General features: G+C 55.2%; 2 protein-coding genes across 3 annotated transcripts; both read left to right on the top strand.

Annotated features, from left to right (window-relative positions):
- The first annotated feature begins 419 nt into the window (after positions 1-419).
- Positions 420-2,762, top strand: DHRS13 (dehydrogenase/reductase 13). Its single transcript, XM_030962850.1, has 5 exons — positions 420-560; positions 639-757; positions 1,344-1,467; positions 1,551-1,862; positions 2,431-2,762. Exons 1-5 carry the CDS (start codon positions 434-436, stop codon positions 2,745-2,747), a joined length of 999 nt encoding a protein of 332 aa, XP_030818710.1. The 5' UTR covers positions 420-433; the 3' UTR covers positions 2,748-2,762.
- A 532-nt stretch (positions 2,763-3,294) lies between these two features.
- Positions 3,295-22,845, top strand: FLOT2 (flotillin 2). 2 transcript variants are annotated; one of them, XM_030962848.1, is made up of 11 exons: positions 3,295-3,427; positions 10,857-10,938; positions 14,749-14,839; positions 18,740-18,863; positions 19,278-19,396; positions 19,809-19,922; positions 20,015-20,134; positions 20,518-20,732; positions 20,846-21,029; positions 21,181-21,330; positions 21,475-22,845. In XM_030962848.1, exons 1-11 carry the CDS (start codon positions 3,379-3,381, stop codon positions 21,511-21,513), a joined length of 1,287 nt encoding a protein of 428 aa, XP_030818708.1. In that variant the 5' UTR covers positions 3,295-3,378; the 3' UTR covers positions 21,514-22,845. The 2 variants fall into 2 exon arrangements, with proteins under 2 accessions (XP_030818708.1, XP_030818709.1); XM_030962849.1 differs by lacking the exon at positions 14,749-14,839 and adding an exon at positions 12,929-13,019.
- Positions 22,846-25,379: the final 2,534 nt, after the last annotated feature.

The following is a 25,379-nucleotide window of genomic DNA, read 5'->3' as shown; positions in this document are numbered from 1 at the left end:
TGAACATGAGGAAGACCTTCTTTACCATGCACTGGAACAGGCTGCCCCAAAAGGTGGCAGATTGCCTATCCCTGGAGATACTCAGCTGTCCAGGCACAGTTTTCAGCGCTCTAGAGGCCGCTGCTTGAGTAGGGGGGCTGGACTAGATGACCTCCGATGGTCCCTTCCCACCAGAACCACCCCCGAGGTTCTGTGATCTCCCACCTCTGGGGGCAGCACCGCTCTCCCGGGCTATTGATGGGGGGCCCGCACTCACCCTCTCTCCGTCTCTGCTCGCACCACGCCACGAATCCAGCTCTGCCTTGGCCTGGAGCCGCGCAGCCCGTGCCCGTCCGCCCGTGGGTCCGTCCCGCCGGGGCGGGGAGGCGGGAGCGGGGCGGGGCGGGCAGAACGGGGCGGGCCCGGGGCTGCCCGGAACGGCGGCGGCGGCGGGATGGGGTGGGCGCTGCTGGGCGTGGGGCTGCTGCTGGCGCTGTACACGCTGCTCCGGCACGGGCTGCGCTCAGCCCCGCGGCCCCGCGCCCGCCCCGAGCTGCGCGGCCGCACCGCCATCGTCACCGGTGAGCGACCGGCGGGGAGCCGGGACGGGCCCCGCTGCGGCCCCCGGCCCCCGCTCAGCCCCGCGCTCTGCTCCGCAGGGGGAAGCAGCGGCATCGGCGCGGCCACGGCGCTGGAGCTCGCCCGATGCGGGGCCCGCGTTATCCTGGCGACCCGCAGCGCCCGGCGGGGAGAGGCCGCCGCCAGCCGCATCCGCAGGGTGAGCGCCGGCACCGCCGGGAACCACCGGCATTCCCACCCACGGGGTATCCCCGAACCCTAGGGCACCTCCAGGGTACCCCTGGCACCCAACGGGCAACTCCAGGACACCCCCGATGTACCCCCTGGGACATCCTTGGATATCACATGAACACCCCCAGATACTTCCATGGGCACCCTGAGGACACTGCCATGGCATCCCCTCAGCAGCTCAGGGATGCCCATAAGAGACATCCCTGGACACCCCCTGGACACCATCCAAGACACACAACAGGACATCTCTAAGCATCACATTATTAACCACCAAAACACCCCCATGGGTACATCCAGGTACCCCATGGCACACCCCAGGAACAGCCCCTCAGACACCCCCATAGGACATCCCCAGGCACCCCGAGATACTCCAGGGTGGGGCACACTGTACCACGGCGGGGGCTGCAGCCTCCCATGCTGGAGGGTCCCAGCACTCTGTAGTCCTTGGGCTGGATCCAGTCCCCAGAGCATCCCCCTGCCCCTGGCCGCCTCCAGCCCCCACCCAGGGCAGGGCACGGCCCCAGGCCCTGCCCCAGCCCCCGCTGTGCCCACAGGAGACTGGGAACAACGAGGTGCTGTTCATGCACCTGGACCTGGCCAGCCTGCGCTCGGTGAGAGCCTTTGCCAGCACCTTCCTGCGCCAGGAGCCCCAGCTGCACCTCCTCATCAACAACGCGGGTGAGTGCTGGGACCCCAAAAAACCCCCTGTGCACCGCAGGACAGGCCCCACCGCAGGCTGCCACTGCCTCCTCACTCCGCAGGGGTGAGCGCCGGGGGCACGACGGAGGATGGCTTCAGCCTCCCGTTCCAGGTGAACCACCTGGGCCATTTCCTGCTGACGCAGCTGCTGCTGGAGCGGCTGCGGAGCTGCGCTCCCAGCCGGGTGGTGATCGTGGCTTCCAGCGCCCACTGCGCCGGCCGCCTGCGCCCCGAGCGCCTGGGCCAGCCGCCCTCGGGGCTCTTCTCCACCTTCCAGGACTACTGTGACAGCAAACTGGCCAACGTGCTGCACGCCCGCGAGCTGGCCACGCGCGAGCAGGGCACGCAGGTCACCTGCTACGCCGTGCACCCAGGTAGGAGCCAGCCACCCTTGGTGTCTGTGAGCTGCAGATCACCTTTGTGTCCAGTGCTGTCCCTCTGTGGGCTTTGCAGCCTCTTCAATGGGAATTCCTGCACGGGGAGCATCTCTCCCTTGCATGATGTGGCCCTTTGCATGTGTCCCTTTATATGGTGTGGTCTTTTGCATGTGTCCCTGTGCAGTGTCTCTTTTCATGGCGTGTCCCTTATCTTGCCATGTCCCTTTGGACCTTGTCCCCTTGTGTTCCTCGATACAGTGTTCCCTGTACAGTGTCCCTTTGCACAACACATCTATTTATACAGCACGTCCTTTTTCATGTGTCCCTTTGCATGTTCCTTTCTCCTCTTTCCTCTTTATCCTCCTCTTTCCCTTTTTCCCTCCTGTCCCTTCACTTTGCACCTGTCCTCACCTGGGACACACCCACACAGCCCAGCCTTGCACAGCCAGGACAAGCATGGCAGTGCCTGGGGACAGTCACAGCCATGCTGCCTGTGGCATCTCCCTTATGTGCCCATCCTCTGGGACATGCAGGGGGACACCCCACACGTGCCACTCTCCCGCAGGGTTCGTCAACACCTCTCTGTTCCGGCACGCTCCGCTGTGGCTGCAGGCCCTGCTGGTGCCACTGGCCTGGCTGCTGTTCCTGGAGGCAGCCGAGGGCGCTCAGGCCGTGCTGGACTGCGCCACGCGGGACGGCCTCGAGCCCTTCAGCGGCCGCTACTTCACCCACGGCGGCCCCCGGGTGCCATGGCCGGCGGGGCGCGATGACCGCCTGGCACGGGAGCTCTGGGAGGGCAGCGAGCGCCTGCTGGCCTTGGGGACACCGGGGGGACACCTGGGGGGACATGGGGAGGGCCCTGCTGCTCCCACCGCGCAATAAAGGTGATGATGGTGATGAGGGAGCCCGGGGGGTCCTGTGTGGGTGTGGGATGGGGTGAGCGAGGGGCAGCGGCCTTGCACGCCCAGCACGGCCTGTGTGTGCAGCAGAGCTGGGAGGGTGACGGTGAGTGTGCAAGGGGATGCGGGTGTGCACAGTGTGGGTGTGCAGAGCAGCACACCCGGCTCTGCACGCACACTGCAGGGCACACACCCTGCCTTGCACACCCATGCAGTGTCATATGCACACAACCCTTGCATACCCACGCAGTATCACACACACATCCCTTGCACAGCCACGCAGTGTCACACATACCCACGCAGTATCACACACACATCCCTTGCACAGCCACGCAGTGTCACACACACACGCAGTACCACACACCCCATCCCTTGCACACCCACGCACCGTCACACTCGGTCCCTTGCACGCTCACGCCCCGCCCTTGCACACCGCGCATGCGCACGCACCCCATGTTCCCCCCGCGCACGCGGCGCCCAACATGGCGGCGCGCCCGGCCCGGCCCCGCCCCCGGGGTGTGGCACCGACCTCCCCAAGATGGCGGCGCCCGCGGGCCGCGCCCCCGCCGTGCGAGGCGCGGGGGCTTGTGGGGGCGGCCGACGGCGGGGCCGTCATGGGGAACTGCCACACGGTGGGGCCCAACGAGGCGCTGGTGGTGTCAGGTACGGCCGGCACAGAGGGGCTGCGGGGTGACATGGAGGGCACGCTCAGGGAGTTGGGGGTGTTGGCTGTGAGGGGACTGTCAGGGGTTTGAGTGGTTCCTGCCATGGGAGGATCCTGAGGGGTTGGGGGGGTCTCTAATGTAGTGCCCTGGGAGGGGGCTTTGGGGGTCGTGGCTGAGAGGGAGCTCTCGGCTTTGAGGGGTCTCGATCACTGGGGGGACTGGGGGGGTGTCGCTGTGATGGAGCCTCTTGGGAGAGGGAAATCGGAGGGTCCCGCCTGTGAGGGGACTCTCAGGAGTCCCTGTCAGGGGGACACTGTCATGGAGAGCGCCTGTGGGAGTTGGAGGGGGTCTTTGTGATGGGGTGTGCAAGGAAAGGGGGAGTTGAGGGGTTCTGTCTGTGAGGGGACTCTCAGGAGTCCCTGTCAGTGGGGGACACTGTCATGGAGAACGCCTGTGGGAGTTGGAGGGGGTCTTTGTAATGGGGTGTGCAAGGAAGGGGGAGTTGAGGGGTCCTGGGACTCCGAGGGATTCTAGGAGGGATCCCTGTCATGGAGGGGCCCTGAGTGATTTGGGAATAGAAAGGGAGATGGGAGATGCTGTAATGGAGCTGAGGCTCCGGGGTAGGGTCCCAGCAGCGCAGAGCAGCGGGCGAGGTGCGGCCACGGCAGGAGCTGCTGATTCCAGGTGATGTCCAGCACTGGCACCAGCAGAGCTCAAACAGGCTTTGGCTGGCATTGGCAGGAAGCTGTTCTGTTCCCGGGGCAGGGCGCTGCAGGCATGCCCTGCAGTGCCCATCTTCATCCATCACATCCTGCTGCAGCTTCCTCACCAGAACATCACCTGGACTCTCGGTGGTGCTGGCACTGGATGCAGGTGATGCCCACTGGACGTGTGGAATGTCACCAGCATCTGACTGAGGTGACTGAGGTTGGGGTTAAACAAACCAGCAGTGAAATCCCAATCCCTCATGTCTGATTCAACCTGTCGCTGCTTCAGCCTGTATCTGCTGCTGAAGCTCCAGGCTGCTCTTTGGCATGGACCAGGCTTTGTGCAGACAGGGTTATTATTAATTCATAATTGTAAGTGGATTAATTATTGTTAGGTGATGCGAGGGCTGGGAGCTTCCCTCTGTGGCAGACTGAGGCCAGCTGCAAGGTAATGAGCACCGGTAGAAAACACATCTGAACATCAAGGATGTGCCTCCAGTCACAGCTCTGCCACACTTGCAACTGTGTTATTGTGGTTTTAGAGCCGAAGCCTCCAGCAGGCTGTGGCTGATCTGTTATCAGTTCATCTCTCTTGGATGACAGACCTTTACGGGAATTCCTGAGGAGATGCCAGGAGCAGGCTGCAGTTCTGGAAACAAATATGCCCACTCTGCTGGTGGCTTCTAAGGAGTTACAAACCCCACCCAGCAGCTGCCCAGAGCAGCAGAATTCCTTGCAGTTCTCCTGGTCTGCAGTTCCCAGTGGGATCCAAAGCTGATGCTGTGCCTCCCTCCAAAGGGAACCCTGTCAAAACTGGCACTGCTTGGTGAAATGCCACATTCATGGCAAGCTGTGCTAGGTGTGCTGGGATGCCCTTTAGTCTCAAAGCTTGGGTTTGCTTCTGTTACAAAGCACAGCTTCCAGGATGAGCCAGCAGGAATTTGTGGCATCTGCTTGCAGTTCCAGGAGCAGCCAGCCCAGGACACTCCCCAAAGTGCAGCTGCGTTTTGGGAAGGGAGCAGAGATCACCCTGGGTTCTGCCACTTGGGATGGGGTTTGGAGCTGCCACCGTGCTGGTTTTTCCCAGCTGCTGCCCAGTGTAGTCTGCAGATACTTGCTGAATCCTGAGGGCTCTGTAGGGCCCTGCAGCTCCTCTGTGCTGTGTGCATTAGTGAGAGGTTGTAGCTCCAAGCCATTGAAATTCCAGGAACTTGAGCCATGTTCCTTCTGGGAAAAGCAAGGAGGACCTCGTGGGACAGCATTAATTTGTGTGATACTAAGCTGGATTTAGGGAGAGAAGGGAAGGGGAAGAGAAACTAATAATAATTAACAATAAGCCAAAATAATATAAAATAAATTTTAGTTAAATTAATTTAAATAAACCAAATATTATTAGAGGCAGGCTTTTAGCATGCAGTCTTGAATTGTCGTGTGGTAGTTATTTGACCGACTTCACTTGGTGGGAGGGTTTTCTTTATTTTCTTTACTCATCCTGTGCCACTTGGTCTTTAGTCCTGGGCCTGCCCTGGCATGTGGGTTTTTCTGAGGAGGGTTGTTCTTTCTTTTCACTTTCTTGTGAGACACTCGAGTTCCTCCAGTGCTCCAGGAGCAGCCAGCTGTGCCTTGGGAACGTGGAGCTTTTTAGCCTTATTTGGGAAGCTGCTTCCCAGGCACAGCTCAGCACTCTGCTGGCGCTGCTGTGCTTCCCCTGCTGAGCAGCACCGACCTCCTTCTAAGAAACTGCACTGCTGATTGATCCATCCGTGAGCTGTGGAGCCCAGGATTTGTAAGGAAGAGCCTTGAGTCTCCCCAGATTGTGGGTCTGACTTTTCTTGGTGCAAGGTCTGAGGAGGCTTTGGCAGGAGCCTGGCACATCTGGGCCCACTCTGAGCACAGCTGGAGCTGGTGGAGTTTTCAGGGAGGTGCACAAAGTACCTGTTCATCCCCATATCTGAATGTTCCCACCAGCCAAATGGGCTGTGAAATGCTGGGTTTGGGTTAAAATCTGGTTAAATGCAGCTTTTGTGGCTAAGGGTTGATCTGCTGATTTTAAATACAGCGCTATAATATTTCCACGGTGTCACAATAAGGAAGTCTGTATTTATAGTTGCCATATTCATCTAACAGTTACCAAACAGTGTTGCCTAAGTCTCTACAGTTGAAGCATTTCCCTTCTGGCTGGCAAGGGCTGCAGCAGAGGAGCTCTGAGGGGAACACCTGGAAATACGTGATGGGAGAAGTGGGCACAGCCCTCCCTGTTCCTGTGTCAGAACAAACTGCTACTTCAGCAAAAGTTTAGGGAGTGAAAGGAGGAAAAAAATCAGGGGAGTGCAACCCAGCCAACCCAACTTTATCTCCTAGGAGGCTACTGAGACAAGTATGTTGCTTGTAACACCTACGAGAAGACCAGTAGAGGTATTTGCCATGTTCAGCTATTCTGATTCCTCCTCAGGAGAGCAGAAATCAGCTTGAGAAATATGCTCCAGCCCAGTTTCTCAAATTTTAGTTTGGTGCAACACCCTTTGGGGCTCCTTGGTGTCTGTCAGAGAAGAGTTAGCAGTTAATTCTAGTCTTGTGTAGACATTTCCTGCTGCATGCCAGCAGTCAGGGGTGTGTAACCCTTCCAGGACTGCTCTAAGCTCTTCCATCCTGTTATTGCATCCCTCTTACCCCTTCAAGAACTGCTCATGTGTTATTTTCATGTTACTTTTCTAAGTTGAAAGCCTGAAATAAGGATTTCTTGAGGTTCTTGAAGCCCTTCCTGCAAGAGACCTACAGTCCACAGTGCAAGAAGGAACTGGTTTCTCAGATATTATGAAATAAATATGAAACTTCCTGGAGGACCATTGCCAGGAAACTTGACAGTAGCTCACTGTTCAGCTGAAAGAATTTATCAAGTAAGTTCCTTGTTTTGGCTTGGATAATGGAATCGAGAATGTGCTTATTGAATTTGCAGGCCGAGCTGGGAATGGGTTCGAGAGCTTTGAAGAGCTGGATCAGGATCAAAACAAACTCTGGAGATTGACCCAATGGGCTGAACAAAACCCAGTGCAGTTATGGAAGGAGAAATGTAAAAGTTACATTTAGGTGAGAAGAGTCTATTGCATGAAAGTGGAATGAGAAGGTCCAGGCCAAGTCCTGTGGAAAGATGTGGTGGGCAGCAAGAGCCACCTGAACCCTCACACTGATGGTGTAACTCCAGTTCTTCAGCCTCAAAAGAAATAGGAGCTTGTGGGAAGGAGCAGGCAGCTTCAGCTGGGTCTCAGGAGGTTTTGCCCTGTGTTCATACAGTTCATTCAGTTCAAACTGTTTTCCAGGGTTGTGATTGGGGTGTTCCACCTCTTGCACCAGGCAAGCCGTGCAGGAAACTTGCAGTGGCACTGGTGGTCACCTGCCAGGTTTAACTGAGTGCTCCTGTAGATTTTGGTTTGTCATTTTTGCAAGCCAAAACTCTTTCCCCACAGTTGGTTTCTCACTGCTTGTGATGCTCAGGGGTTGCTGAGAGGGCAGTGTTGCAGCTGGTCTCAAGTCATAAGTGCTCAGAAGGGCCCTTACCCAGCTCATCTGGGATCTTTCCTTCTCAGGAGCTGCTTCTTCACCTTTTTAAATGTGATAGGGCTCAAGATTTCCCTTGTCATGTGCTTGTTAAATCTCCAGGACTTGCAAACTACTCTTTGGAAAACCTGTTAGGTGGAGGTGGACAATAGCCTCAGACCTTTCCTTTTGGTTTCCAAAAGGAATTTTGGGGTAGTATCTCAGTGATTTTGTTGTGTAGCTTCATTGTCGTTTGTCTTCTCTGAGTTGCTGTTTATGAGATGAGTTATTAAATGTGTTTTTAAACTCACTCTATAGCCTTGTTACTCATTAAGTCATTTTCATATAAATCACATCCAGAACAAGATAGCCAGTGTAATCTGCCTTCATCTGCTTCAGTGACCATCAGAGGCTTTTATGGATTCAACTCAGAACCCTGCATCTTTTTAAATTAATTTTTGTTAACTTTGTACCATTTCTGCATGTGAACAAAGCCTAATTTATACACAGAGCAAGACCTAAGAACCAGACATTGACTTTACTCTGGGCCCTGCTCTAGGATGTGATTTTCTTTATGCATGCTTTTGCCTTCCTCTATGTCTGCATTATCTTTTGTCAGTACCTGTTTTCAATTACCAACTTTTTCCTGGTCTGTCTGCACTCAGCAGCCTGTTTACCATGACCTGGTTTTGGAAAGCTCACCACTTCCTGCCAGAGAGGTAACTCAGTGCCCGAGTTACCTGGGAGAGCAAACAACACAGAGCTTGTTCAGATCATCCCAGCTTTGATGTTTCGAGCCCTGTGTCCCCAAAACTGTTGAGGCTCATGTTCTTCCTTGCTCACTTCCTGCATCTGCTGAGAGCTCCTTTTATCTACCAACCCCCAAGCGATTAATCTTATTTCATAATAAAAAAAAAAAAAAAAAAGCCCAAACAAACAGACAACGTGCTTTCTCCTGGCTCTGGGAATTCTTGCTTGAACATGGGAGCCCTTCATTGGGAAGAGGCCAAGCTGGCTGGCAGCTCCCTGGCTATGAATCCTCCATTTGTGGCCCTGCACACTGCCCCGGATGCGGCACCGTGGATGTTTGTGGAAGCCACTGTGAGACCCAGTCTGCTGGAACAGTGGGCGTATTATAGCTGGGAAAGGCAATTTCTCTGCCAGATCTCATTGTGCAAGAGGGTTTATTCTCTAGCCTTGCAAAGGTTTTTGCTTTGTTGGTTCCTTTTTCACTTGCTGCCTGAGAATTGAGAAAGAGGCGGCAGGACTGCCATGGAAAATGAGCCCTCAGCTCCTCAGCCTTGCCAGGACGGAGCTCTGCTGCGCTCAGACGTCCAGCATGCGTGAAAGCAGCTGGCTGGCATCCCACTCCTCCTTAATGTGTTAGTTTTCCCTGGTTTTTTTAGGCTTTGAACAGTTTTTGACATATAATCTAGCTCAGCAGACCGTGCTCCGCAGCTGTGTTGTGTAGCACCAGGAAGCAAATGTGGAGCTCATTTTGTGTGTGATACTAAATAAGGTATTTCCTTGCATTTCCTACAGAAGAAGAGGAACATCTGTGTGGAGAGGCACTTTCCTGTAACAATGGTGGGTTTAGGGTGCAGAGCTTTCTCAGGATATTATTAAGAAAAAATTAACAGAGGTTCAGTAAAGACTACATAGACCCTGGGAAATAAAATACCTTTCCATGTGGTGCTGCTTTTCCTGAGTGCCAGGAACACCTCCCTTCCTGTTCTTGGAAAACAAGGGCCTGGCTGAAAGGCTGAGCTAACTGGGCTGACGCCCTCCAAGAAATGTTAAAGGCATTGTGGTTACTGCAGGATGTTGTATCATCAGCTTCTGCAACGCTTGCCTGGCTGAAATCCCCTTCCAGCTACAGGAAAAAGCTATCCAAAGGCTGGCTCAGAGGTGACAGGAGAGTATTCCTCTAGGCTGTGCAGCACAGGAGATCTGAAAAAGGGTGTGAAGCCTTTTCCCCTTTGCATTTAATTCTTCCTGAAATGCAAGAATTGTAGGTGGGGCAGATCTGCTGGTTTGTCTAACACTGCATGGAAGCCAGTGAAGCAGGCAGTGTGTGGCCAGTGTCTGGAAGCAGACTGTTTGGAAGTAGGCAGAGGATGGCTAAATGACAGGGAACTGGAGCAAGAGAAGGAGCAAGAAGAGGAGGAGAACAAGGAGGACAGAGTCCCCTCCTGCAGTCAGAGGGCCCTGCAGGCATGCTGGCCAGGATGTGTGCTGCTTCTGCTCTTCATTTTGACCTATGCAAACAATACTGGTCATTCCTCTTGAAAGGGCTGCTGGCTTCATCCTTGTCCCTTTCCCCTCCCACAACCCAAAGCTCCCAGAGCCACTCTGTTTTCTGCATTCCTGCTCTTCCTCTGCTCTGTCTTGCCTGCAGAGATCTGTCCCTCAGGGCTGGAGCTGGCTGTTGCTGTGTTTGCACAGCACTCGCCTTGCTGAGGCCCTCGGGCACTGCTGTAGTAAGAGTGATTGTGGAGAGCAGCTGAGAGAGGGAATTCTGGCTCCATCTGCCTGAGAGTCAGCAGCTCCCAGCCCTGGTCCGAGCCAGGGAACTGCAGAGCTCCTCCCTTCCCAGCCATGAATCTGATCACTGGCAGGGTGCTCTCTTGAAAGGCAGCAGGTGTCGTGTTCTTTAAATCAAAGATATGAAAATCCAGACAGCATCTTCTGCCTTCACTAGGATCAAATCTTAAATGTGTCAGAAGAGTTCTGGAGGCTGCCTGAACCTTGGGCACATCCAGCTCTGACCATCAAAGCATCAGACACTGTGCTACTTGCACAAGCCAGAATTAGGAGGTGGTTTTTGGGAGCTCAGAGGTTCTTTTCTCTTCCAGTTCTGGTTTGAGAGCTTCTATGGGAATTTGAGATAGTGTGAGGGAAAGGAGGTGGATTTCTGATATTGATTCTAGTTGCTAAAAGGCCTGAAAAAATAAAGCCCTGGTTTGGCATACAGTCCCTTTCTGTGTGTTACTGTTGGTCATAGTGAATTATACAAATACTATTTTCCAACTTTATAAGACAATTCCAAAAAAAGGTTGCCTTGGGAAAACTGCCATGTGAAGCCCATGGAGAGGAGGAAGAGGAGGAACTCCTCTGCCTGTAAGTTACTCCCTGTCCCAGAGCACGTGCATGTGTGTAATCCTGATGTCTCTGTGCTCTCTGCAGGTGGCTGCTGTGGCTCTGATGAGAAGCAATATGTGTATGGAGGCTGGGCCTGGGCTTGGTGGTGCATTACTGACACCCAAAGGTAAGGAGACCCCTGTTATTTGTGGGCTTTTGGAGTGGGAATTTGGCGAAATCATCCCAGTGGGGCTGTCAGCAGTATTTTTAGGAGCACTGTATCAAGCACTGTGTATGAAACCAGGGATGAGCATCAGGAGTTCTTTGCTGGCTGTTGGCATGGGGACAGCTGGGTGCCACAGTGCAAAAGACACACACAAAAAAAGAAATCACATGCTTTCAGCTGGAGTGCTTTTCAAACAGCCTCTGTGTCTACAAGAGGAGCCAAACTCTGCCCAGTATGGCCCAACCCCTCACCCAGTAACAAACCAGTTCGTGGCCTGCAGTGCACCAGTGCCCCCCTCTGCTCCTCAAGTCTCTCTTTGTAAAGATCTGCTGACTGCTGTCACCTTGGGAGCAGACTGTTCCCATTTAAAACCATGGGATTTCCTTTCTCTCCCTTTCCTCAGTCGTGGATTTTGCTTGCTGCTGCTTACAGTCTGGTCTCTGAACTGACATGCTGTGGTAGTGCTGCTGTCCTGCTAATACGGCTCTTTGTGTCTAGGATGTGTAGGAATGCTCCCTTCCAGTATGTCCCTCATGTTCACTGATACAGGTTTCCTCCATTTGTGTAAAAAAATAACAGGGAAAAGGATAAAGATGTGACTTTTGAGTTTTACACTGAGTGATGGCCAGAGGTTGTAGTTAACCCTTCCAGCCTCTTCCAGCCTCTTTTCCCTGTATCTGTGTTGCCACCAGCAAAGTGAGCATGTGGCTGCCCTCACTGTGCACATGATGGGAGGTGAGAGAGGAAGGAAAAGCCCAGCTTGTGGGCTCACCGTTTAAGGGCTGCATTGGAGCCAGACAAGCTTCATTCCCAAATTTTTGTGAGACATCTTGTTGGGAGAACTGCTAATTGAACAAATAGTTCTTACTTCTCCTCTTCTTCTGTGAGAAGCACAAAGAGCAGTGCAGGACCTTGACCTGCCCAGTGCAGAAGATCAGACACATTTGGGAGGCTGATTTATTAAGTTAAGAATAGGCTGAATCCAGGGCCAAGAACTGGATTGCCAGGAACGAGCTGTTATATGATAGAGGTCTGGCCATTATTTAGCAAATGAGGCTCTTGACAGGAATTCCAGCATCCAAACAAACCTGCTTTAAAATCCATACCCGTTCATGCCGTGGGATGTGGGGCTTAATTCTCCTTTCTTGCATGCCGTAAGCTGTGCCCCAGATGGAGCCCACTGCATTAACATGAAGAGTGAGACAGATTTCCTTCTCTGAAATTAGGACATTTTTTCTGGAACTGCCAGTGCTGCAAGCAAGAGAGACAGGAGCAATTGTGTTGCTGTCAGCGGCATCCCGCCAGGTAGCATTAACCTGGGAACAAAAGGAACAGTTAGAACTGGCAGGGTGCTGGGCACTTATCCTGCTGCAACCTTGAGCACTGGGGAAAAACAAGGGGAAAAAAAGCTGTCCCTGTTTAGGGGTCAGAAATAAAAGCAGTGAGAGAGACAGTGCGGTCTAATATGCCTTTGGGGAAGCCAAATGGTGCTAATTCAGCTTCCCAGGACAGCACTTGGAAGCAGCTTCTCTCCTCAATGCCTTAGCCAGGGGTGGGTAGCCAGGTCCCTGGTGTTTTCATTTATCTGTCCTCTCTTTAATACTGACATAGAAGCATCTAGATTATTACCAAAAGGAATTTTTCTATGTGCAAGGATTACTTCAACAGAGAACTCCAGTTGACACCAGGATGGCACAGTTTTGTGTGCAGGGTGGGGACGAGCCCCCAGCCTGTTTATCCTCATTAAAAAGAACTGCTGGATGCTGTAAACTCCCTCCCATGACCAGGGAAGCTGATTCTGGAGCCCTGGGAGCAGGCAGTGGGAGAAAGGCAAACTGACCAGGGAAAAAGCTGAAACCTGAAAGTCTCGTCTGTCCTTTGCAAGGAGTGTCTTACTCTGTGGTAACTGCTCTGTGTATTTGCTGTCCTACCCTTACTCCTCCCTGCTCAGAGTGTCTTTGGAGGTTTTGACCATCCTCTGTCGCTGCGAGAATGTTGAGACGTCGGAGGGGGTCCCCCTGTACGTAACAGGGGTTGCACAGGTAATAATCCTCCAGCTTCCTAACACCCTGTCTAACTGTTTATTTAGTTTTGAGCAGCAGCAGCAGCAGCAGCAGGATAACATAAAAACAAATGGTTTTCTAATGGGACAGCTGAAATCTCCATACTCTCCTCTCCTCTCCTTCTCCATCTCCAGCACTTGCTCTGTGGCACTCCACAGTTCATAGGTAATGCAGGCAGGTACATTCCTGGCAAATTCCAAATTCAGCATTGCTGTACCTAACATTTGCTCCTGCTGTAACCCTTTCCTTGCCAGCACTGTCTCCACTGGGGGCTTGGGGGAGAGCAGAAGGGCATCTGGAGGCACACTTTTGTGTGGAGGCACAGGCAGGCCAGGTTGGATTCTCTACAGGATTTGGGACAGGTGGGAAGGCAGATTTGGTGCCATTTCAAAATTGCAACTGTGCCTGGCTCTGCAGTATTTGCTATGGATTCCCACTCAGCCCTTTTTCCTCCACATGGAGACCCTGCCCATTTTGGATGTTGTCACCTTTGAAAATACAGCACAGAGACCTCAGATGAGTTGCACAGGACTGGCATTAGGAGCCAGTAATGACTAAATACCCCTGTGAACAGAACTAAGAAGCAGCACAGTTTGGAAATTAAATTCCAAGTCTAGATTAGGCCTTCAGAAGGCTGAAATCCTGCAGTATCTGATTAAAGCTGTGAACACATGGCAAAAAATGCCTGTGCATGTCCTGGACAGTGGGATGTGTTTTATCAGCTCCCACTTTGTGTGCCAGTTTAATTAGGACAGTGGCCAAGGCAGGCAGAACTTGCAGGATAGGTTTCAGCACTTCCAGCCAATCCTGGAGCAACTCAGCGTGCACACAGCAGCCCAGGGCAGCCCCTTCATGGTTCAGATGTTTGACCTGATGTTCACTGACACAAACTCTGCCCCGTGGCTCCCTGTCCTGACTCCCAACATCTTTCTGGCTCGTTATGGCTGATACAGGAGCCAGGCTTGGCTTCCTTGAACCTGCCACAGCCCAATATGTTCCTTGTTTTACCAAATTGTGACCTGTCAGCAGATTGCTGGGACTGACCAAAGTACCTTGAGCCCACCTGGGGTGACTGAGACAGCTCTGGAGCTGCAGGATCTGTTCCTGGGTGCCTGATGTTCTAGAGGTGCAGCCATAAAGAGCTGGAGACTCATTTCCATCTTTGGGTCACGGGACTCTGGAAAAATAGAGGGAGAGGTGAACCAGGTCAGGGGGTAGGTCTGTGGTAGGGCTAACCCAGGGCTTCTTCAGCATCAGTGTCAGGTTCTGCCAAGCACCAGCACTCATGTGAGGTGGGTGGAAGCATCCCAGTTCTGTGCTGTGCTTTCAAACCAGTGACACCACCCTGTGCTGCCATGGCATTGGGCAGCGTGGCACAATGAGCCTCTGACAGAGGCCCTTTGGGGTCCCAGTGCTGCAGCTTCTGTCTCCTCACTAACCCAGCAGGAGGGAAAGGGCCACAGGATAATTTCCAGTCTGGATTCCAGCCTTTGCCGATAAATTACCTTTAAATACTATCTGAAAATCTGTTTCTTGGCCACACTGCCCTGTCTGTCTCTAGTCACAGACGTGGTCCCTTGGCTGCATTCAGTGCCTGCCTTGCATTACCTGCGATGAGTGCAGCAGGTAGCCCGGGGCAGGAGATGCAAAGGGAAGAGCTGAGTGTGTGTAACCTGGAAATGTGCAAACATTTTACGTTTTTTGGCAGGATTTCCCTAGAGATAATGACGTTACAGCCCAGGTGTGAGGACGTAGAGACGGCGGAGGGGGTAGCTATAACTGTCACAGGTGTGGCACAGGTACAGTAACTCCAAAACATTATTTCAGGAGTGCATGTCTCTAACTAACCTCTGGTTTTCCCTCTGAAGAGGTTGCTGTTGTCCAGGGAGAGAAGCCAGCTGCTCTGGAATAAACCTTTGTACCAAATCACATTGTCCTTGTTGGTACAAACACGCTCCAGCATGTTCCATGTGGTGAAGGGGGTTGTGACTTCTCTTCCCAGAATCATTTTTTTCTGGTGTCTCATTTGTCCACGTGGCAAATGAGGCGTGTGGGGGTGACTTGATGTGTTTGTGGAATGCTGATGTGCTGTGGTGCCCTTGGAGCTGTGTGTGACCCCACAGGACTGACCCATAACCTCCTGAGATGGTATTGAGCATTATATTCCTTTGGATTGTTATTGTTAGCACATGGGCCTTGTAATTCTTCATGGTGAGTTAAAGCTTGAAAAAAAGAATTTAGTCCCTCCAGGCACTAAAACTGGCGTGTAAAATTTTGGCTGGAATTGAATTTTTATTCTCTACAGCTTTTTTCAAATGTAAGAACCTGCTTTTGCTGCTTGTGGCAGCACACCAAAACCTTGCACTTCTTGGAGCCTGAGCTCTGCTGTCCTGGTACAGCCTGTCCTTGGGGCCAGCTCCTGCCCTGGGGAAGATGCTGGGAGGGAAATGTTAGTTTTTGAGGGAATTTGGCTCCTCCAATAGGCAGCTGGATGCTGTGATTGAAAATTACTCCTGACAGCTCATTCTGCAATTGGGTGGACAAACCAAGAGTGGCTCTCAGTGCACACAGGGCTGTGGTCACTGTGTGTCCAGGTGTGTTGTTGCAGGACAAGTGGCTGCCACATTCCCTGTGGGGAGCTCTGGAGCCAAGGGGAGCTGCTGAGTGAAAATCCCTCATGGATCCAGCACCCTTGGTTTCTATTTTTCAATACTTTATATCCATCTTTCACTTAGTTTCCAGTCCTTGATATCCATTTAGCTGCTAAGGTGTCACATAACCCCAGTGGTCTTTGCATGATTGGCAAAAATATGTGCACCCATGTCTTCCTTCACAATTTTTTCCTAAATCTGTAGGCTTTTCCTTCTGTATTTGGTGTTTCTTTGAAGCCAGCATTCCCTTTTGTCCTAGTTTTGGGAAATCCTTCCTGCAAAATGGTCTGGTAGCAGAGGGCTGGATCACCAAGTGCCTTGATTTAAAAATGCAGACCCCAGTTCATTTCATTCATGTTGTTCTCTCTTCTCACTGTTCATTTTTTCCACTGACATTTAATTTTAAAGCTGTGATCCAAGGAATTGCCACACAGAAAGCAGCCTCAAGGCTGTTGGGGATGTGCATGGCAGAGATTACCTTAATTCTGCAGAAGCACTTTTTGAGGCAAATGTTTTTCTGTTAAGGGCTTGAGGAAAAAAAAAAAAGGGGAAAAAAAAACCCAACAAATTATTCCTAGAGAAACAGCTTTTAAAGTGTTTGCTGCAATGATAGAAGTGCTTAATGTGCATAAGGATGAGGAGGGATGTAATGAGGAGGGATGTAATGAGGAGGGATGTAATGAGTGCTCACCAGTAGCCTCCTTCCCGTGTTGGCTGGGTGCTGGGATGTGCTGGGATGCTGCTCCCTTAGGCCATGCTGGGCTCTATATCCTTGTGCAGCATTTTCCTGAGCCTGCAGCTAATTGGATTCTCTGTGCTCACCCCTCACTGCGAGTGCAGCTGGCTGGAGCAGGGTGTGGAGGCATCGATCCTGCACAGGGGATTGCTGGATGGAGGCTCTCTGATCCCCTGCCAGCCCAGGGCTCTCCCTCTGATGGCAGTGACATTTGAGTGTCGCAGTGCCCTGCCTGAAACCCTGCAAAACACGCTGAGCACAAATTGCTCAACTCTGCTTTCTTTTGTGCAGCCTTTGCTTTGGAGGTTGGGATGTGTATTGCATGCAGAGCCAAGCTGCCGTGGGCTGGCCAGAGCTCAGCAGTGGAGGCTGGCTGGCTTTATCCAGAGGCTGAATCATTCCTTGCCCCTCAGTACCACAGGGATTCTCCTAATGAACATCCTGCCCTGTGCTCTGTCCTCCCCGCAGCTCCCGAGGGTGGGGATTGTTTGGAGAGGTGGAATTGCTGGCAGATGCTCGCCATAAATGTCGCTGCTGAGTCTAATTGCTTTTGATACTTGCAGAAATCTCCTGTTTGCTGTGAGAGGAGCCTCGTGCAGGGCTCACACTCCCGGGTGCAGCTCCAGAGCAGCTCTCCCAACTCCCCCTTGTGTGGGAAGAGCACACTGCTGGCCTGGCGTGTAGGGACAAGAAAAACCACTGTGAAATTAGCCCTGAAATGATCCCAAGAGGCTTTGGGGACAATGCAGAAGAGGATTGCCATGCTTGCCTGAGGCTGTTTGACATTTTGACTGGGAGAGCCAGTCTGGGAAGCAGCAGTAGGAAACAGACTCAGCCTGGGTTGGTGTTTCTAAACATTACAAGGGGCAGGGTTGTGGCAGGTGAGTTTTGGCCAGCTCACTGTGTCTGGCATGGCCCACCTCCTGTCCCCTTAGAAGACGACAGTCAGTCCCAGCTGTCCTGCTCTCTGGCACTGCCTGGGCCAGGTGCTGCTGTTTGGCTCTGGAGGGATGATTTTGTGTGTGAGGGCTGTCAGACAAGACTCTCAAGAGAGAGCTGTGTTGCTTTTGCAGCTGGAAGTGCTAGAAGGTATCAGGATGAGGTCTGTAGCCTGTGAATCCCTCAATAGTGTGCACTGGGACTCTCAGAGAGCCCCTGTACAGCATCTGTGCTTTGGAAATCTCAGAACCAGGTTCAGTCAAGGTCCCTGGAGCAGGATTCAGGGTGCCACCAGCTCCTTGTGGGACAGGAGGCACTGCCCAGCCCAGCTGTGTCCATGAGAGGGTGCTGTAGGATCCAGAGAGCTGTGTGGCTGCTCTGGACCTGCTCCCTCTCTGGTGCTGCCAGACACAGAATGTCCCTGTGCCCAGCCTTTGCCTGAGCCCTCAGACTGGCCATGGCCACCAGGAGCTGTTGTCTTGGTGGGTTGCCCTCCTTGTAGCTGGGTGCTGTAGAGCACAGAACTCCACTGCCTAACACACCCCACAGGGATTTGAAATTCACTTTGCTTTTAAAAAGCAGCCCCGTGACCAGCAGGGCCATTGTAAGACCCTGGCTTGGCTGGAATGGGGGCACTTTTAGGCCTGGCTCTGGTGTAAGGGAGGTAAAAACATTGCTGGGGTGGCTGTGTCCCAGCTCTGGGGACTGTCACCCCACTGACCACGTGGAGCAGAGCAGCCAAGTCCTGGCACATTAGGGTCATTGCAAAGGATGTCTGGGAGCTCCCAGCTACAGGCAGGACAAAGCAGTGGCCTTATTGTCTCATCTCTCCTTCCAGGGAACCCTGAATGGAACCCCTGTTCCCAAGCTGCTCCTTGGGCATGCCGCACTCTTTCTCATTCTCTGTCTTTTTGGGGTCAGAAAAATTAGTTCTAGTGAAAGAGGAGGAAGAGGAAGGTAACAAAATGGGGTTTGGCCAGGGGTGGTTAATAGCCAGCTTTCTTCTGACTGGTGTTGGTGCAGTGGCTGAGCTGCTGTTTCAGGGGTTTTTGTAGGATTTCTGTGAGTTGGGTCTGGTAGGGTCAGGCTCTGTCCCCGCTGCTGAGCAGGTCCACACTGAGCTGCTGTCAGGGTTTGGGCAGCAGCACAGAGAGCAGGGGCTGGTCCAGTGGCCTGGCTCAGCGTGGGGACAGCTCAGCGTGGGGACAGCTCAGCGTGGGGACAGCTCAGCGTGGTCCCTTGGAGCATCGGTAGCACGGGGACCTGGCAGCCTGGTGGTGGTACTGCTGCTTCTGCTGCTGCTGCTGCTGCTGGGTGCCTGCACCTCCTGGACAGGCACCTTCAGCCCCTCTGCTTCTGTCTCCTGTCTCTAGGTGAAGATAATGACAGAGAAGGAGCTCCTGGCTGTGGCCTGTGAGCAGTTCTTGGGGAAGAACGTGCAGGATGTGAAGAATGTGGTCCTGCAGACTCTGGAGGGACACCTGCGCTCCATCCTAGGTATGGAGGGGCTCATCCCCTGCAGGCACCTCGAGTGGCTTTGTCCCCTCTCAGCTGGCTGGTCCCAGCAGTATCGCTGCCACCACACAGCCACACGGGACCGTCCTGTGCTGCCTGCAGAGGTGGCATCTCCCCTCCAGCAGCTCCCTCTGCGTGGCTGGGCCTTGTGATAAATGAGTTTTCGGTGCCTGCAGTGAGAGATGTCTGAGTCCCCAAGGGCCACAGGTAGCACATGTGGGTGGTGGTTGCACTTGTGAGACTGAGATGTTGCTGCCACTGCTGTGACAGAGGATTACGCCCTTGAGCCCAGGCCTGAAGAGATTAGGGACAACAAGGATGTTGCTGAGCTTAGACCCACATTTTTGTGGGTTAACCTGTTCCAAATAAAGTGCTTCACCTTCCTCCCCTCTGCAGGTACCCTGACAGTGGAGCAGATCTACCAGGACAGGGACCAGTTTGCCAAGCTGGTGCGGGAGGTGGCAGCCCCCGACGTGGGTCGCATGGGGATCGAGATCCTGAGTTTCACCATCAAGGTACACCCAGATGCTGGGCACTGCTCTAGGCAGAGCTGTGGGAGCAGCAGGAGAGAGCCTGGCCCTGACCCCCCTGCTGCAGCTGGAAGGCTCAGGCTGACAGCCTGTCCCAGCCCTCCGGGAGTTTCCATGACAGCCGCCACAGCATGTCCTGTATCCAGGCAGCTGGGCCAAGGGCACCGGGGTAGCTGCCTCTGTGAACAGGCTCATGGAGAGAGCTGGCTGATAACCCAGCCTCCTGGGAGTGAGGGAAGATGTCGGGATGGCCTCCTTCTCCCTGCCCTCCCTGTTTGTTTGGAGCAGCTGACATGACATGTTCTGACCCAGCCCTGACCACACTGAGCTTCAGTGGGAAAGGGAGCAAGATGGAGTCACTCATTTGAAGCGGTTATGACTTATCTCCCCTCCCCAGGATGTCTATGATAAAGTGGATTACCTGAGCTCCCTGGGGAAGACTCAGATTGCAGCTGTCCAAAGGGATGCAGACATTGGAGTGGCAGAAGCTGAGCGGGATGCTGGCATTCGGGTGAGTCTGGAGACGTGCTGGGCTTGCCTGGAGCAGCCTTTTCTGCTCCAACTGCATGCCCTGAAGCTCTGCTCTCTGTTCCCTCTCTGCAGGAGGCAGAGTGCAAGAAGGAAATGCTGGATGTCAAGTTCATGGCAGATACCAAAATAGCAGATTCCAAACGGGCTTTTGAGTTGCAGAAAGCTGCCTTCACTGAGGAGGTCAACATTAAGGTGAGACTATCCTACAGCCCACTGCTGTTCCCTGGAGGGTCTGTGATGGTGTTGGTAGCTCTGGGACTTGTCAGCTTCCTCCTCCTGCATCTGTTAGGAGAGCTGGAGATGGAAAACCCAGATCTGTGTGTCACTGTGAGCTTGCAGCAGATTCCTCTCCTGTTTGCAGCAATTCAGTGGGACTTGGAGAACAGGAAAGGATGGGGAGGGTTGAACCTGGAGCTGATTTGGCTCAAGTGCTGTGGGAAGAGCAGCACTGAGGATTGGGGTGTCACCACGGGGAAAAGGTTCAATAGCAGGAGTCATGTCTGGTTTTGGGGTCCTTATGTCTGTGTACCCGAGCTCATGGCCCTGACCCCTCTTATCCTCTCCCCCATGTGCAGACTGCAGAGGCCCAGCTGGCCTACGAGCTCCAGAGCGCCCGGGAGCAGCAGAAGATCCGTCAGGAGGAGATCGAGATCGAGGTGGTGGAGCGCAAGAAGCAGATTGAGGTGGAGGAGAAGGAGGTGGTGAGGATGGAGAAGGAGCTGACGGCCACCGTGAAGCAGCCGGCCGAGGCCGAGGCCTATCGCATCCAGCAGATCGCCGAGGGCGAGAAGTGAGTGAGCCCTGCCCTGGGCCGGGCAGGGGAGCGCAGTGCTGCCCTGAGCCCCAGCTCCTGGGCTCTCTGCAGGGATCCAGGCTGCTGCAGGGCTGCCTTTCCCTTGCCAGGGTGAAGCAAATCCTCCTGGCTCAGGCGGAGGCAGAGAAGATCCGCAAGATCGGAGAGGCCGAGGCTTTTGTGATCGAGGCCGTCGGGATGGCCGAGGCTGAGGGGCTGAAGCTGAAAGCAGAAGCGCTCCAGAAGTATGGAGAAGCTGCCCAGCTGGCTCTAGTGCTGGATGCACTGCCTGAGGTGAGGAGGGGGCAGCTTTCCCCTGCTCCAGGTGCGCTGGGGGGGCTCCCAGACTGGGCTAGGTCTCCTGGGGGCACAGCAAGGCCCTGTAGGGACCTTTCCCAGTGAGCTGCTGAGCAGGTCCTTGACTCTGCTCACCCTGCTTCCCCAGATCGCTGCCAAAGTGTCTGCTCCCCTCTCCAAAGTGGATGAGATCGTTATTCTCAGTGGAGAGAAAGGCAGCACCATGTCTGATGTGAACCGTCTCCTGGCTGAGATCCCCAACTCCGTGCGTGCCATCACTGGTGTGGATCTCACAAAGGTGAGCTGGGCACAGGGACTTCCCTGGAAGCTTTCAGCCTCCCAGGGAGCCTCTCCTTCCCCAGCCCTGACCACCACAGAGTGCAGGCAGTGCTCTGCCTCCCCCTCCTGCAGCCCTAACAGCTTCTCTCTTCCCCTCCTGCAGCTTCCTCTGTTCCAGAAAGCCACCGAGGCCAAGGAATGAGGTTGGCCAACCCAAAGCTAGTGAAGATCACTCCCTGTTATGCACTCAGACATCAACTGCCTTCAACACATGGGAATTCCTTTTATATCAAAGACAATCCGAGTTTCGTTTGTAACTGGTGCCTTATTTTGTAGGGCCAGAAAGATGCATGTCCTGTCTGCTGCTCTTTTTATTCCAAAGCTGAGAGAGGATTTATTTTCTAATTAACTTTGTGTTGTCTCAGGCCAATGCCATCCCCAGTTATGACTGGCAGCTTGTCTGATGTTGCAGTCCCTGTGCCTTGCTGTTCTCTGCCCTGGGGTGAGCACCTGGGACTTGGAGCAGAGGTTTGGGATGGGGAGTTTTAGGAAGAGAACCAAGACCCCCCCTCCCCCGGGCTCCCTGCCCCTCTCTCAGTGACCCTCCTGGGCCCTGTCCCAGCCCTGCCTCTGCCCACAGCTGTCCCTGTGGTTGGCTCTCCCTGTCCCTGTGTGTCACCCCCAGGGCCCCCACAGTGCCAGCAGCCCTGCCCAGGCTGGGTGGGTGGCACTCATTTCCCCAGGGAAGGTGACAATCCAGCACTAGCAGTGGGTGCTGCCCTCTCCCATGCTTGGGGAATTTTCCTCACAGGATCTGAAGCAGGGAGAGCTCCAGGGGACAGAGGGAGCCCAGCTCAGCCCTGGTGAGATCTCACCACTACAAATACCAAAAAGTAGCGCTGTGCCAAAGCCCCCCATCCCCTGAGAGGGCAGTGAAGCCACTGTGCCTGCTGTCCCCAGGTGCTGTGACGCTTCCCAACCCACTACTACTCAAGCAGAGTGGTGGTCAGAGGTGGGTGTGGGACCAGCAGGACACTGAGGTGAGGACAGGCTCCTCCAGCACAGCCTGTGCATCTGCCCCTGCCTCCCTCCCTCCCTCTGCCTCTTAGGCCAGTGGCTTTGCTGCCTTGTGACAATGTGAAGGACATTGTCCCCGTGTGTGCCAGTCCTCCCCACAGTGCCCCAGAGCCCTGTGCTGGCCCGTGCCCTCCCCAGCCTGTCCCGGTGCCCGTGTTCAGCGTGGCTGGCACGGCTCAGTGTGTGCAGCCAGCCTGGCACTGCTGCCAGCGGGGGCTCTGGTGGTCCTGCACCCCCAGCTCGCTGCCCCCACCCCGTGCCACAGGGCGGCTGCAGGTCCCTCCCGGGGGTCTCCTTTGCCAGGGGTGACCCTCGGTGGGTGCTGCGGGCGCCCCCGTGCCCTCCGTGCCGTTATCAGCCCCCGGGTGGGCAGGCGTGCCGGGCCGGGCCGGGCCCTATCTGCATGTGCCGCCACCCCGCTGCCGTGAGATAAAAAACCCCTGAATAAACCCTTGTCACCTCCTGCTGGGCTCTGTCTCGTCTGTCCCGCCCCGGCTCCCCTGCGTGGCTTGGGCTGCTGGCCGGGGGTGCTCCCGCGGGGATGGGGGACAGGGAGTGCTGGAGGTGAGGTTCCAGCTCAGGCTGCTCCTCCAAAGCTCCTGGGAGCTGGTGGCTTCTCCGTGGTCACCGTGTCCCCAGCCCTTGTGGTGCTCCCCCAGGGATGAGTGTGGAGCCAGGAGTGAGCCCCATGCATGGCCTGTGTGACCCAGGGGGTGACCACAGCAGGGCCACCCCAAAGAGCGGCACCCCGGGTCTGGAGAAGGGCTGACAGGTGCTGAAGGTGCTGTGTCACAGCAGCCAGGCTGGTGGCAGCAGCTCGTGTCCCCCTGCCCTGCCACAGAGCCCTGTCCCAGCCCCACACGTTGCTCTGGGGGACAGCAGGGTGGGTCTGGGGGCACCTGTCCTGCTCAGGGTCACCCTGCAAGCAGGACCAGTGACAGCCAGCTTGGGGCTGGCATGGGGGGCTTTGCTGCACTGCCCTCCCTGGGGAAAATGGTTTATTTGTGCTCTCCAGACCCTCCATGTCCCCCCAAACCCAGGACAACAGGCCCTGTCCTCTGTGTCCTGCAGGGTGGCCCTGCAGATAGACAGGGTGGGGACAGCTCTGCATCTCCCAGTGCCTCCTTATCTGGGGCCAGCCACGCTCTCCTGGGGCAGCATGGCTGCTGGGAGGGCTGTGGCACTCGGGGGTCTCTGTGGCACCTGTGGGGACACTCAGGCCCCCTCTGCCACCGTGGGGCCACGGGGCAGGGCTGCCCTCGGGTGCTGAGCAGGCAGCAGGGCTGGCAGGCACCCCAGCATGGAGACAATGCCATGGGGACAGTCCCTGGGACTCACCTGGAGCTGGCAGGGCTTGGGGACTCAGGGACACTGCCTGTGTCACTGCTCTGCACGCTGGGGTGCCTGTGCCACAGGTTGGGGGACACTGCAGGCTCCAGGACTCCTCTGGGTCACAAAAGGGACCAAACCAGGAGGTCCCTTGCAGCCCCCAAGTCCCCACAGCCTCATGGCCTGGGACAGGCTCAGAGCAGGGCTGGACCCTGTGCCCCCTCCTGCCAGGCTCTGCCCAGGCCAGGGGCAGTGTGGGCCATGCTGCCCCTGTTCCTGTCACCCAGAGGTGACAGAGGGTCCAGGGACACCTTGTGTGGCAGGGCAGGGTCCCTGATAGCCCGAGGCTGCTGCTTATCGGGACCCGGAGCACAGGCAGGGGATTGTCATTATCACCTCCCCCCAGGCGAGTTCCAGGAACCAGCCTGGCCTGGCACAAACAGCCCGGCACAATGGCACAGCCCCGGCTCCAGGATGTGGCCCTGCGGGGACAGACGGGGCTGGGGGACACAAATGACCAGGGTCATGCACAGGCAGGTGACACTCATGGTCAGGGGTGGGGCTGTTTGGGGACACGCGTGGTCAGGGGACAAGTGTGCCCAGGGTCATGTGCAATGAGGGGACACAGCCCTCTTGGGGACACACGTGGTCAGGAGGAGCCCTTGGAGGGACAGAGCTGGGGGTTACATCCCTCCAGGGGACACACATGGCCAGGGGAGCGTGTCCTTTGGGGACACCCAACTGGGGGAGACATCCCTGTACCTCACCTGAGGGTGACCCCCACTCCCAGATGTCCCTGTGTCCCCCAGATGTCCCTCCTGGTCCCCATCCCCACGGGCTGCCACCCTGCCCTGTCCAACACCACTGTCCAGCAGCTGGGAACCAGTTTGCAGTGGGGAGCTCCCAGTTCAGGGTCCCCATAACTATGGGAATGGATAAATCCTGGTGACCACAGGAGGATGGGACATTTGTGGGGCCACCCTGAAGTGGAAGATGCAGGGGTGGCCCCTTGCAAGCCCCAAATCCCCAAATCCCCCCATGGACAATGCCAGGCTGGATGTGGGGAGCTGCTCGGGGCGGTGCCCCCCTGGGCATGAAGGGGTTAAGGGCCCCATCCAGCTGTGCCGTGCAGATGTGAGATATGCAGATGAGGCAGAGCAGGTTTTATAAGGCGGGTGCAGACCCAGCACCCCACAAAGCCCCAGTGCCACCCCACAGGTAGGTGCCACCACCTGGGAACCCCTTGTCCTGCCCAGGGAGGTGGGATTGTGGGGACAAAGGTGGGGTTTGGGAACTCCTGTCCTGCTCAGGGAGGTGGGATTGGGGGGACAAAGGTGGGGTTTGGGAACTCCTGTCCTGCTCAGGGAGGTGGGATTGGGGGGACAAAGGTGGGGTTTGGGAGCTGCTGTCCTGCTCTGAGATGGGGTTATGGGATAAAAGGAGGGGTTAGGGGGGTGCTGTGGTGGGGAGGCAATTGGGAGCCCTCAGTCCCACTCTGGGGCAGCAGGACTGGGGGGGCAAAGATGGGGTAGGGGGCTCTTGGGGTGAGGGTACAATTGGGAACCTCTGCTCCTCTCCAGGGTGGTGGGAATGGGGTGACGAGGAGGGATTGGGGGGACACCTGGGTTGGGAAGCCCTGAGAACCTCTGTCCTGCTCTGGGG

The sequence above is a fragment of the Camarhynchus parvulus genome, chromosome 19, assembly GCF_901933205.1.
Source record: "Camarhynchus parvulus chromosome 19, STF_HiC, whole genome shotgun sequence".
NCBI classification, from domain to species: Eukaryota; Metazoa; Chordata; class Aves; order Passeriformes; family Thraupidae; genus Camarhynchus; species Camarhynchus parvulus.
Note: the sequence above shows the minus strand (reverse complement) of the source record. Positions and strands in the feature narration are given on the sequence as shown.

Bases quoted from the DNA above. Each gene is read 5' to 3' on its own strand.
- DHRS13 (XM_030962850.1), top strand. From the start codon at position 434: ATGGGGTGGGCGCTGCTGGGCGTGGGGCTGCTGCTGGCGCTGTACACG. The intron at 758-1,343 runs GTGAGCGCCGGC...CTGTGCCCACAG, and splicing joins CCGCCAGCCGCATCCGCAGG to GAGACTGGGAACAACGAGGT. The intron at 1,468-1,550 runs GTGAGTGCTGGG...CTCACTCCGCAG, and splicing joins CCTCCTCATCAACAACGCGG to GGGTGAGCGCCGGGGGCACG.
- FLOT2 (XM_030962848.1), top strand. From the start codon at position 3,379: ATGGGGAACTGCCACACGGTGGGGCCCAACGAGGCGCTGGTGGTGTCA. The intron at 10,939-14,748 runs GTAAGGAGACCC...GTTTTTTGGCAG, and splicing joins TGCATTACTGACACCCAAAG to GATTTCCCTAGAGATAATGA. The intron at 14,840-18,739 runs GTACAGTAACTC...TCCTGTCTCTAG, and splicing joins CTGTCACAGGTGTGGCACAG to GTGAAGATAATGACAGAGAA.